The 14,511-nt window shown below is 29.2% G+C and overlaps 1 protein-coding gene across 5 annotated transcripts in view; it reads left to right on the top strand.

Moving 5' to 3' along the window:
• Window positions 1-14,511, top strand: part of LOC130893801 (uncharacterized) — a 101,129-nt gene that overhangs the window by 1,999 nt on the left and 84,619 nt on the right. Inside the window, exon 1 of one of the 5 annotated variants that reach the window (XM_057800195.1) lies at window positions 10,079-10,360. The exons of the other annotated variants lie outside the window; for them this stretch is intronic. Coding sequence (XP_057656178.1) covers window positions 10,244-10,360 — 117 coding nt within the window. The 5' untranslated portion in view covers window positions 10,079-10,243. Of the gene's footprint in view, window positions 1-10,078; window positions 10,361-14,511 lie in introns of those variants that run through there. 5 annotated transcript variants of the gene reach the window in all.

Here is a 14,511-nt window from a genome sequence, read left to right as displayed (position 1 = left end):
GTAACGAATATATTAGAAGCCACTACGTATTAAATTCATCAAAATATACGTAATCACAATATTCCGAAATATAATTTTTCAATTAGCACCGAATAATTTTCCATATGATATCCCTTAGTTTATATACAGTGTGTTCAAGAGATGAGAATTGATTGCAAGTTATTCAATTTATTAGTCATAATAAAATTTAAAACCATAAAACTAGCTAAATAATTTGTAAAGTAACTTACTGAATATTTGAGACCTTGTTCAAATCATTTATTTGAATTCTCTGATTCACCAATCTAAATTTGTTTTCCACTTCATCTAATTAACAATAATAACTAATTTGATACTTTATATATATATATATATATATATATATATATATATATATATATATATATATATATATATATATATATATGTATATAGTTTCTTATTAATGATCTTTCTTGAAGCAATCAAAAGTTATAGGCACCTATTATTTTCTATTTTCTGTGATTTCCTATAATCTACAAAATGTGGTTCACATTACTGGATTAAATTCACTCCAGTATAGGTCAGCCTTAAGATACATTTTTATTATTTCCGGTAGAAAATATGTTTGTGTATAATACTACCAATACTCAAGTGTCCTATCTAATAAATCGATTTCAGTCGGTGACATTTTTGATCGTATATTTTATGGTCGATTTCATTCGGCGTGTTTATACTCTCTTTTCACTTATTTTGAAGAGTAAAATATTGACCATTCCTATTAAATCTAGTATTTATAGATATATCGAAGAATAACTCATTCATCATATAAATTGATACACGCTATAATTTACGTATTCATTCTCAAACTTGATACCAATAGTAAACCTACTATCATCGTTTGTTTTATATATATTTTGCAATTTCATTTTTTGATCGTATTTGATGTTTCAATCTATTTTATAATTGAAAAGTCTGTCATGTGTAAAGAGCACCACAATTATTACAGAGAAATTTATTATTTTTTAGCGTTTCAGATCTAACTTATTCCAATTTCATATTTATTGAAATTAAAGAAGAAGATTTTATATCTTGATGTTTAGTACTTCTTCTTATAAAAAAATACATAGAATATTCATTGTGCTGTAAAACTTGATATAGATGCCTCCATAGCACAACCATAAGTTTTTCCACATTTCATCTTCTAATTTGAAGTATGTAATCTGTGTCTACTGCTTCATTAAATTCGTCTTGAATTGTTTGTCTTTCATATTTTGGTAATTGAAATATTTATGTATTAAGTAACTGCATTCTACGAAATAAATAAATATTAGCTGAAAATTTTGATTTTCAATTTGTTCTGAATCCTAATTATTTTTGATTTAGTGTTTATCTTTTATAAATGTTTTACAAAATATTTTGAAATTTAGATAATGGGGTAATGTACTGCTTTAATAAAATAATCTTGAGGTATATCTGAGGGTTTATTAGTGTTTTCTCATGCTTTTAAAACTTAAAAAATCGCAATTGAGATTAAAAAAATAATAAAAATTATTCATTTGATATCACCCTACATAAAATACACCACAATATAAAAACACTATGGTTGTATAGTCAACTTGGTTGTCAAGACATTCAAACTTGAATATCTTCGTATCTTATTGGCTTATAGAGCCATTCAACCATCAGATATAAATTTAGATCTACATTAATTGGAGAAGTAAAAACTGCATTAAGAGAAAATAATCATCTCGACGAAATGATCAATAGAATATTAAAAAAAAGAACCAATCTTTAAATAAACAAAAGAATAAAAGAGACATGGAACATCAAAATAAAAAAAATTCATTTCCTCACGTCATACACTTGTACAGATTTTCTTTACGGATAAAAATTTTCTTATACATTTTTAGTAGAGATATTTCCTAAATTGATTAAGTCATCGATACTATAAAAGAATAAAATTACATTATTGTTTAAAATAAATGTAAAATCAGTATCATCGACGAACATTGCATTTTTGATAGAAGCAATCATCTTCTTCAGCAATGCTTATTTTCCATTTTATATAGACTCCGTCTCAGAACACTCAAAATCTCACTTGATTGGTAATCTGAAAAGCGTCACTTCACACTTACTGTAATGAGTTCAATGTGCCGCTTAGGCCAGTCAAAACGATTGAAAACTACAAATAGGCTTCTACGTATAAAAAGTCTAAACAAGTTTTAATTATACTCCTTATACAGTTTCTAGAAACAAAACAAAAGAAATTGTAAAAATAATAATAGAAAAAAACAAAAAGAGAACTAAATATTTCATTCTCACTTATTTGAGATTAACACAACAGAATGTTTTATTAAAATACACACAAATTTATACAATTTTTTTGAGAATCATGCTACTTGGGTAATTTCAAAATGTCTATTCGTACTGAACATAAAATCTATCTTTGTGGACCTATTAACCGACATTTAAACTATCAGACCATAATGGCATGTGTCACGAGCAGTTACTAGTTTAAGTTTATAGTAAAACAAACAGTTAAGTTACTAATCTGGAGTTGAACGTTATCGATTGTTGTAATTGTTAACCGATATCGAGAAGAATGTTTTTTGTGTTGCAACCATTATTTTTGAAATGGAATGTAAGCGACAGTTCAACCGTGTCGGTAGAGTTTCTTCCAATTATAGGATAAGAAGTAATTGCCCGTAATACAACATAGGCCAAAAATACGAAAAGGTGGAGGAAAATCAAATGAGTGAATATTATTTCAATACCTATATAAGGGGATTCAAGTTATATTCTGAGCCACTCTTGGACATTGAAGATATATCAGATTTCCTGTTATTTATCCTAGAAAAATGATCCATAACATTTTCAACAATACGATGAACAAGTTCTATAAGCAATTAAAAAAAAAAAAAAAGAATCTAAACATAATCAACATAAATCAAATTATTTCAATGAATGTAATATTAGTATAAGTCATGAAGGACATAATACATTTATGGCAATGCCTAGATATTTGAATCCGTGGACAAATGGAATCATGAAATCAGCCAGGTAAGTAGCTCTAGCAGTCCTAACTCGATGTCGAGTGAAACATACCAAAACAGTCTTATCCTGGGAAACACTGAATCCCATATCATTGAACCAAGTTATTAGTAGCTCCATATATTCTTTCAAAGCCTTCCAGGTATTGCCCATAACAATCATGGGTGAAGTAAAAACAGACCGTCTGCATATTGAATCATATAATAACTTTGTAATGATTCTATTATAATGCTATTTACTTAGGAAGACATCTTAGTATTTTTGAAATACATTAATAGATCATCAATACGATAAAAAAATAAAACTTCATGCTCTGGACGTCGGAATAAACGTCCATTGTGAAGCTACGAGGCATAATCTTGGAATGCTCTTCCAAGTTCAAAGAAATATCCTTCCAAAACCACGGAAATGTGTAGAAGTGCTCACTTCGAAGATTTATTATATATTTTTTTCTATTTTTATTTGATAAGTAAGTAGTCTAACCAAACAACCAACCAAATTTGTCTACATTTCAATTTTTTCCTTATATAAGTAACAGATGTTCGACATTATGCAGTTCAATTAGAAATGTTTGATTGTGATTTAATACCACCTGTAGGTATTTCCTATAAATAATAAATTTTATCTTTTTTGTTAAAAAATCGATTTTTAGCTATCCTAAGAGTGTCCTTGTAAAAGTTACGGATTGTTAGCCATTGGGTATGAGTGTCGCCCCCTGTTGTTTCGATAGAAGTGTAAAATGATTTATTTTGTCAAACACACTTCATGGACGTACGTAATCATCTAATAATTCATAATTTACGAATGTATAATTTAGAAAATATACTGAAATTCGTTTGATTTCTCAACATATATCTCAGAAACGAGGGGTCGTATGAGAAAATTGTTTTTATGTCACAGCTTTTAATCACTCTCGAATTTTTCGCATGAAGTCCCGGAACACTCTGTAGAAAATCAAAAATTATTTAAAAGAAAATTCAAATTTAATAGTCATACCATCTGACAAAGGGAATGTCGCTGTTTTTAAGGAGAAACTACAATATTTAGATTTATTCAGGGAACTAATAGAAAATAATAAATCATATAAAGAACTGATTTATTTATACTATCGATTGAACTACAGATGTATTAAACTCGTCCAGATCTATACCAGAATAAATATTTTCAAAGAATATAATGCAATAACTGAAGTAATCTCATTCCGTTCCGCCTATTTTTTTAGAGAATATACTCAACTGTGCTATAGAAACTAATTGTCGTTTAAATTTTAAATCATTAGAATTACTACTGCATATTTAGTAAGACATGTTGAGCTTTCACCAAGTAATAATAATTTGATTTATGACTGCTTTGCCAGAAAATAATAAAGAAAATAAATAAAAAACTTCACTTGATTTTCAATAAATATCATTGTCTCATATAAGTAATTTACAGCGCTTTGTTTAATACGTTAGTAAAGAAATGTTAATTTGAAATCTCTGAACCGAATCGAATGATCACGAATGAAAGTTTCAGTTTCAGATAAGAATTTCGAAACAAAAAAATAACTCCAATTTTATGGAAACGATTATAGTTAGTTTTAAATTCAAATTGGTTAATAGATGTTCTGCATAGCATTTTTATATGTTTATTGGTAATCCTTTTTTGTTGTGTACCAATCAATATGAAGTGGACTTTATATCTAATCTTTTTGACCATCGAGTAACTCACTCATAGTTTTCTCGCAATTAATCTCTAAAAATGTAATCTGATATCCGATACATTTTTCGTAAAATGAAATCGAAAGAAATACGTACGATTTTTAAAATTTTTTTACAAAACATAACTTTTTAATTTGATTTCACATAATAAATGTCGGTAATAACGACAAAAATTGTTTCTTACAATTTAGTCTATCTACACGATGGATGATACTATTCATTACTTCTCAATCTAACACATTTACATTGATTGACACGCGTTTCGGTAACTAAGTTATCATCTGGAACGCAGGTAAGCTGTTTACATTTCGTCTCTGCTGACGATAACTTGGTTATCGAAACACACGTCAAACAGTGTAATTGTGTGTGTTGGTGTAGAAGTAATAAGCAGTATTTTTATATATAAATAATGTTTTTAAATCCAGTAGTTGGCACTCTTGTCTGTCTCTGTAAATCAATATCATCATGTTGACGGTCTGGCTTCCCTGTCTAGAAGATCTTCCCAGAAGTTAACAAGTTTTTAGGATGCTTTCATCTCTCATTGTAGATGATGAAATTGCTCCTTTTCTGTCTCGAATTTGATTAAGTGAAATAATAACAAAAAAATTTTTTAAGTTGTTTGTTTACGACATATTCATTTAGGTAAACTAAATTTTATTTTTGTCTGTTTTTACAATAGAAATGAAATGTTTTTTTTAAAAAATTTAAATCCAGTAGGATGGGTATCACAGATCTGACACCTCATATGGAAGACTAAAAGTTTATCTATTGTATTAACACATTAATAATAAAACAGCAACATCTACAACGATATTGAATTTATTCACTCTTCAAGAGTGACTCCTTCAGCCCGACTATCCCCAAATATTTTCTATTATATTCATTTTGAAATCATTTTATCTTGAAATTGAATACTGTTTGTTTTTGAGATACCTGTAAATTATACCGTATATTGGACACATTGTAAATTACCTAATTAACTGAGTTACAACATAAATATTTATAATCTGTCAGAAACAACTACTTGAGTCGTATTACACGGATGGCATTTGATTTATGCTTCATCAAAAATCTTGAGTTTAATATATCAAAAAATTCTACTTTTACCAATTTTAAGTAATATCATTCATATTTATTGTGTATTACCTAATGTATTTTTCATATTAAAACTTATCCTGTCCTATAAAGTCGAGCTCTAATGTATACGAGTAAATTTTGGATAGAGTGCCTTGACGTATTATACTACCTACCTTTTTATGTTCTTGATATATAATCCCGTCCATAAAGCTGAAGAGTAATTAGTATTTACTAAATAGCTCATTATTTGGGATTCTAAAACTACCTTAACACGTTGACCGCCATGTGATGCACGTGTGGCCCTTAACAACATGAGCCGTGCCACTCACATATGCTTCGCACGTAGTATTTCATTTGAGGCCGCGCTGCTCAGGTTTGCATCGCAATATAATAGAAATCTTATGAAGGATAAGGCTCAAAGGTTAAAATACATAATATTATACCTGGTATTGAATATATGCGTTTTTATTGGTTTTTTTCAATTTTTTTAACAGTAATATTTTACTTTGTGAGAGTGTAAATCCATTCATAATGTACAATTATGGGCAGAGGTGAAACAAGGTATGCAATAAAACTTATCACACTGAACACACTTATAACGAGACGGAGAAGCCTTTGAGGTTGCATATTTTCTACCATGCAGTTTTTATAACAAACCACACATCTACGACGATTACTTGTACCTACTTCTTTAATAAAATGTCTTTCTGTTGGTGAGGGTTTTTCCTTTGGTGTAATTCGAAGCAAATCTTTGGCAATTTCTTCCCCAAACTCGCTTATACTAATATTTTTGCCAGTAACTCGATTGTTGAGCCCAAGAGAATTTCGATGGCCATTTTACGGTACCATTTGATACTGCGTCTAAGACAACAAACATATGCTTTTATTTGGTCGGATAGATCGATAAAACTTTTATTCTCATTGTAGTCTTTGATGGCTTCAGACTTTTGTTTTTCAGAGACACTGCGTGATCTTACTAAGACCATATTGTTGGTATGCTTAGTTGTCAACATCAGAACTTCGCGTTTATGACACCATTTTATTATTACCACTCCAGAGTCACTTTCCTTGGCAATACTTTCTCCCTTTTTCAGTTTTTTGTTTCGGATTTCCTTTTCGGTTTCTTCTTAGGGTTCCGACTGAATGAGTTTGCCTATCTAATAACTTATGAGCAGGTTATTACAAGTTATAATTACCTTTTTACACAATGGAAGCTATCTTCGCGAATGACCAAGATAAACTAAGCAACTAGAGACGACGTAAATTTTATAGTACGCGTCTTTGGGGCCGCGCGATGCACACTTGTTTCGCACTTAAAACATATACTTAAAAGATACAAACCAAATAAAATCCAATTATGGAATTCCATAGCCTGGTAATTAGGTTTATGAAGGTTTAAAACAAAAAAAGCTCCGGCCCCAGAAATGTTAAAAACGATTGCCATTACGGCGGTCAACGTGTTAATCATATGGAAAAAGTTATCAGAACAAATACGCAAAAAACAAAACAAACATTCATATGAATTAAAGTGGTTACACAGTTCCGAGAAAACGTAATCTTATACTAATACCTTGTGTGGTACCTATACTATATTCAGTGGTTAAGAAGACAAACTTTAGTTATTCTGATATAGGACTTAAACAAACTGAAATTCGTTTTGGATTATTTTACATTAATTTATGATCTTTTGTAACTTAACCAATAAAAAGTCATATATTAAGAAATAATGTATTATTTCAAAGTTTATGGTCTGCTTATTATAATTTCAAAATATGTTTCTCTTGCCACAGTAACGATGTAAATTAAGAAATACTTGTCCATTCTTTTGTTGGTTTGTTTTATCAGTTATTTGTTTAAGAGTGAAAAAATGATATTGATTTTTTCCCGTTTAATTCCATTCTAAATGCTGACTATAATTTTTCCTCTGTATTTTTGTTTCAGTTATGATTACTTTTCATAGTATTTTATTTTGTTGTCCATAAATATTGCGTCTAATGAATCCTGTAGGTACATATTCTTTTTGTCTTTTGATTGTTTATTTGTCGTTTATTGGAATATTTTGTTCTTATTATTTTTATTACATTCAGAGTTCTATATTAATTACATTCATTTCTAACTTTTCTTCGTTGTTTAAGTGGTGTTTTTTTTGTTTTTAATAGAATCTCATTTCAGTCACAATCTTATGTTCAGAATTAATTTTAATTGGAGCGAATTTGATTTATTCAACTCAATTCAAACCCTTTATTCAATAAATTTAATTACCTGTACTTTCTTAAAATATGATTATAACAGTGATTCTACTCATTCTCCCATATTTATCAATTGCACTGATTTAAATGAGGGTTGAATTGCGCGTATGCTGAAAAAGTTTGGTTTCCTCTTGGCGACCTCTGCTGTATCTTTTGTAAGAATATTCATATATCTTGTTGTTCTCGTGCAGCATATGAGATGCCCAAAAAAGCTGCTAGCAGGATGGGCTATCGGTGAATATTTTTGTAATGTTTTTCTTTTTAATTTAAACTGTTTTTAATGGTGGGCGGGCTAAATAAATACACAATTTTTCTCACTTTTTCAATTTATTCCAACATTAACACTAGAAAAAATAAACACTTAATTACTCTATTTATAATTATCCAGTAATACTTAACTATTCACTTACTTATATAATTTATTTAAATTTATTGGTTACTTTTTACTATTTCTATGCGATACGACTATTTATAAAAGAAGAATTCCTCGATAATTCGGTTCTAGAAAGTAAACAAACAAATAAAAATGTCATTATAGCGATTGAAAACAACAATATAAACAGATCGCCCCTGTAAATAAGTCAAAAAAAAAACAATATTAAGGTTTCCGTTTATTTCCACTTGTACCTGGCGTGTTTACCAAATTTTCGATTCTATAATATTCGATAATAACCATACAGGATCGGCTTCATGGTCCATTTTGTGGACGAGTTGGCAACATTATATTGCTTACACCCTTGCCACAATAGTTGCATTTTTCATACAATCAAAATACGTGCTGATCATGTAAAATGCTTATTGGTTAGTCAGAACTATCATGGATTTCACTTTAATATAAATTTTATATGTAATTAAGATACCAACAAATCGGTATGAAACGAAATGAATAAATCAGTATATCGTATTAGGTAATCTATATTGAAAAAATTTTTTTTCAAACTAGCTTAAAAAAATAAATAGTACCCTCTAACCTACACAATTCCCATTTTAGTCAGTTCAAACTTTTACTTACTTTTATGTTAGTTGAGAAAATGATTTGTAAGAAGACGAAGTTTGCAAAAATCAGTGAAAAAGAAACGGAGTTATAGGTATTTTGTCATGAAAAACTTTCCCCCATCCCTTCTTTGAGTAGAATAACTAAAAGTTGTAACATCAGGTATATACAGAATTTTTTAAAGAATGTGTATTTGCTTTTGTTATGGTTCTTACTTAGGTTAAATTGGTAAAAATTGGCTTTTTAGATTTTTTTATTCAATTATACCTTCTAGTGGTCGACAACATGATTACTATGCTTTTATGGAGATAATATTTGTTTAATTTTTTAAATGGCAATAAAATTATCAGTATCTATACAAAAATTATCAAAACAATTATTAGAAAGTTACATAACGTTGTTTCGATATTGTTTACTGCTATTGGATAGATTACATTTAATTGACAACATCTCATGAAACTGTACTCTATACTTCTCATAGTTGTTGTAGACTAGATAGACATGTTTGCTATTTTCAGCTATTATCCACACATCTTCAGCATTCAATATAATATCCGGTATTGTGTTTATATTGTACAACTGCAGGCAGTGAGATGTTTCTAATTTATTCCAGGATATACTTCTTTTTCAATGTCAGTGACATACTCGAGTTTTCTAAACGACTTGAAAAAGGGATTTTGCAAAGTATTTTTTAAAAATGAATTTACATATAAATTGATAATACCAACAAATATCAACGTTCTAACACGACATTAGTAATTTTTAGGGGGTTTTAATATTTGTACGCCATTGAAAATCGGGAGGTAATAATCTAATATATTACAAAGTATGAAGAAAAAATAAAATGGTGTGGTGTTTATTTGTAATTATGGAGTTTTTTCATTCTGAAAAATGACTATTTTTGACATATACAGAAAATTGTTGGTAAAAGGTGGATCATCTAGTATATCGATTCCGATTTATTCCGATTGGTTTAATAAATGTGTATCGTAAGTTTCAATGATAATAGCAATGCTTTTTTCCAACTTACGGATACATTTTATCACAATTGCCTCAATATTTAACGTGTAGGTTAATGATTGTTTCCTAGTTTGATAACGATCTCTTATTGGAATTGTTTTCCAATATATTCGCAGTAATTCTCACTGTTCAAACAATTATATCTTTGATTTGATAATGATTTCTGTGTGTATAGTGGTGGTTCAAGAAAAATGTACTATGTAAAAAAAATCCTTTCAAAAAAACTACATTTTAGATATAGTGTTTTCAGTGGAAGTGCATATTGCGATTTTTGCCTTGAAAAAGAGTGTTTAAATGGACGATTAAAGGTAGGTTTATATCAATTATTTAACTGTAAAAATCTTAAGAATAATCAATAAAATGTGTAATCATTAAAACATGGATCTGCAGATTGAGCTGAGCGATTTCGATTTATGTCGAAGTTTTAATGTTCCAATTTTATAGTTCCTATATTTGTATTATGTAAATTTCTTCTACTTTTTTCTATCCTTCATGATATTTCTCGGTTTTATCATTATGACTTATTGAAGTTTAGCCATTAATTTTTTAAGGATGCCTCGGGGAATCCTTTCGACGATCTAGTACATCCACATTTACATTTGTATGTTTCATGAGTAGTTTCATTCGGAAAATAAATAATGACCGGTAGTTATTTGAACAGTTTTCGTATTTTATTTTACGGAGTAAGTCACCATTCATCTAAAGTAGATTAATGAAAGCTACATAATAAACAAAATTTTACGATAAGGAACATTACACTATTGAAATCCATAGAAAATCAGGAGTATTATGATAGAAACAAAGACAATAAAATTTTAACTGACTGATATAGGAAACCTATAAGTTCCAGAAATCAATTATCATCTTATATCTATATCTATATCTATATCTATATCTATATCTCTATCAATCACCAAGATTTAATCAAACTGATGTCCTTAAAAGCTCAAATCTAACTTATGAAAAAATCCTAAAAATTCTCAAACTTCAAACTTTTTTATGAAAACTCATATTCTTCATATCTTTTGTAACTTTTATTATAGTATGCATTGCCGAAAATGATCAGTGTATTAATAAGAACGCTGGTTTAAATAACCTATATAACCAGATCGGTTCATAATGATCTAACCTATAAAAATTTATTGTCATTCATAAATTAACCAGTCAGTATTCAACATCAATCTAACCTCATCTAACCTATAAAATTTAACGTCTTTCATAATCTAACCTATAAAAATTTATTACGATTCATTTAGTAACCAGAATCAATAAGCTTCCTATTTCTATCAATTGTCAATTTTAATATTTTACTTGACCATAATTTAATTTCTATACGTATACATAAATATTCGCTAACTCGAGAATATATTAGAGTTAGTACCCTTTGCTCTTTAATTTTGCCACAATCCCACTACGAAAACGCTTATACATTTGTATATATGTTCTTATACGAAATGCGTACATATTCATTAGAAACATACACTTTGGTGTTTATTTTGCCGCATTCCCAAATATTTTTCTCATTTATTTGCTAGTGCTCTTCTCATTATTATCTTTAAAACTACAAATATCCAGGGTATTGACATTTTCTAATTATATTTGCTACCAATTATTTGCCAGAACATTGTGAATAAAAATCTAATGTAAAGTGATAATCACCACCGTATCATTAACTTTTCAGCTGTTTTCAGTAACATTTTAATGAACTATAAATCTACTATATTCATTATAACAGTACAACAAAATTGAGATATCTCCTTGTATATCTGATATGAGAAGGGTAATTTTAAATTGGGATTCACTGACCTATGCTGATATTTCAGGCTTTCAGACTCTATTCTTAGTTCATTATTATCAATCTCCATTTATCTTAAAATAAACAACGTTTCATCAGTTTATACTCAAACTACGCCACTGTCCAGCTAGATGAACTATTTTTATTGTTCACATATACACATTACAGCATGTGGTAACAGGATTTATGTAAACTCAACCCACTGAGAATGCCGTATAAACGTTCATTTTGAAAATGTTTATTGAATGAATGTTACTTAAATAATCCATAAACAGGAATTGAAGTTAAATGAATCGTACAAACAATATTTTCTCCAAGCAAGACTAACATAGCGAGGAAAAAAATATAATCAGTACAAAGAAGAAATGATTCATTTCATTAATTGCAGCATTAGGACTGATAACTAGTTACATACCTGCTTTTAGTTTTCCAAAAACCCTCATATCATCTGTAGAAGTGCTTTGCGTTATCATTTTAATGATTCTTTTGTAAATTACTTGCCAGCTTAACAGTTTTATAAGTACTTACCTGTTTTCTCACTTCTGTTATAGCTAAAATTTTTTCCAACCGAAATATTTAGCTCAATATTGGGTGTTTTGTTTATTTTATCACCATGTGCATTGCCACAATGCATTTACTTCCTTTTTCTGCATCAGTTGCTTCATTATGCTCTTTTTATTTTCATCGGTTAATTTTTGTTACATCACCCTATTGGTTATGTATTTTTATCATTCATACATCTTTTCTTTCTTATATCCATACTTTATCATTTATTATCTGTAGCTGTTTGATTACTGCATTATTAAGTACTTTATCTTAAATAACATTAGCTTCAATTTTGAATACGCCACGTATTTAATGTTTGTTTGGCAGCCATTAATAAAAAACCTCTTGAGAGAATTTGTGAAAATGAATAAAACCAGTCACCGTTATGCCAAGCCAAGTCAGATGATTGATTCTCTGGGTAAATCAGTTCTTTCGTTTACAATAGTAAAATATTGGGTATCAGAGTTTAAACGAGGTCATTGCAGTGCTAGACCAAATGAGACGACTCCAGAAATGGTGACGAAAATCGGTACTGTATGGTCGTCGACTGAAAGTGAGCTGTCAAAGTAGAAATATTAAGAAGTGCATAAAATCGCATCTTATTAAAAAATTTCAACTATGTGGAAGATGGGTGTTTGTTCCCATGAATTGATTATTAAACGAAGTTTCACAGAAACAAAGTAGAATTTTTCGCCATTTAATAACCATGAATGGAACAAAGTTCCATAATCTAACACCAGAGATAGAAAAATTATCAAAATAATGAATTAGAAAGAGAAAATCAGCTACGAAGAAGGCGAAGACCGTTTCATCTCCTGACAAAGTACTTTCGAAATTGCTGAGTTTATTAAGTGAAACATCAATCGTAGAATTGAAAGTATCTATTGTTTCACCAAGAAATACAGCCTGATATTCTATTAACTCCTTGTATTGTTTCTAGTGAACTGTGAGCTGTGAGCGATCATTTCTCGACAGGTTATTGCTTGCCTCGATTTCTCGATTTCGACTCACGTCATTCACGTATGAGTTTAAATAAATCGAACAGAACAAATTTTCTTCAGTAATGCTTATGTAATTACTGCCAAATCATCATAGATATTCTCCTTGAGTTGGGCGATGGGTTTTATTACTATCTCGGATTAGGATTAGGCTAACTGAAAAATAGAGAAAAGAATTAGTCTGCTACATATAGACAATACCATTATTAACTTTCTAAAACAAATTTGATCTTTCGAACAAATGTAAAGTTAATAAAATTTCAGCAAAAGGTATTACAGTAATCGATTAACATGGTTTGCTGATTATTATCAGTGATTGTGAATCGCCTATAATGAGTTTCATCGAATATGCGTCGTTTTAGGTTTTAACAAAATATAATGACGAGTGTTGAACTTAGAACTAATTATATCTAGACCTCATTTATCAGCAAAAGACGTGAATCAGGAGATGAAAATTAAAAATGTCTAAACGTGGTGCATCTCAAATGTTTTAAGAGCGGAACTGCTTCTTATAATCCGTGTTCCTAAAAATACTTCACGTATCTTATTATACATCGAAATAAATTATATTCTAACCAATATTATGAAATCGGTCAATTGTTGGTAAAATACTTTCACATACCATAACTAAGAATTGTTTTGTGAAATTCCTCTTACATCCATTACAGCATCCGCTGTATGTAATTACTCAGACTAAATTTGCCTTTCCAACATTTAGCAACTCGTTTTATTCTACTTTTTAATAGACCAGGCGTAACTATAAAAATTTTGTTTGCATTATTTTCCTTCACGATGTATTTTTATAGATACAAGTTCTGTCGGTCAATGTCAATTAGGCAGAATAAAAACAAAAAATATCTTATAAATAGTGTTTTTCGACTTACGGAGTTTGTTTTATGCATGAAAGGAAATCTTTTATACTTAGGAAGCTAAATTTCAGAAATTTCTAAATTTTGTTTTACGAAACCATGCATATAATTATAAATATTAAAAAAATAACTGGTCTATTTCTTATTTCATGATACATAAAACATTTGAATATTATGTTCACTTGGTAATGTGGCCATTTAAGACTGAATATACAAATTATGTTTGAACTATGGTCGTGGGGTCACGGCTA

This window comes from Diorhabda carinulata, chromosome 1, assembly GCF_026250575.1.
Source record: "Diorhabda carinulata isolate Delta chromosome 1, icDioCari1.1, whole genome shotgun sequence".
In the NCBI taxonomy this organism is placed as follows: domain Eukaryota; kingdom Metazoa; phylum Arthropoda; class Insecta; order Coleoptera; family Chrysomelidae; genus Diorhabda; species Diorhabda carinulata.
This window is presented reverse-complemented; position numbering and strand designations above follow the sequence as displayed.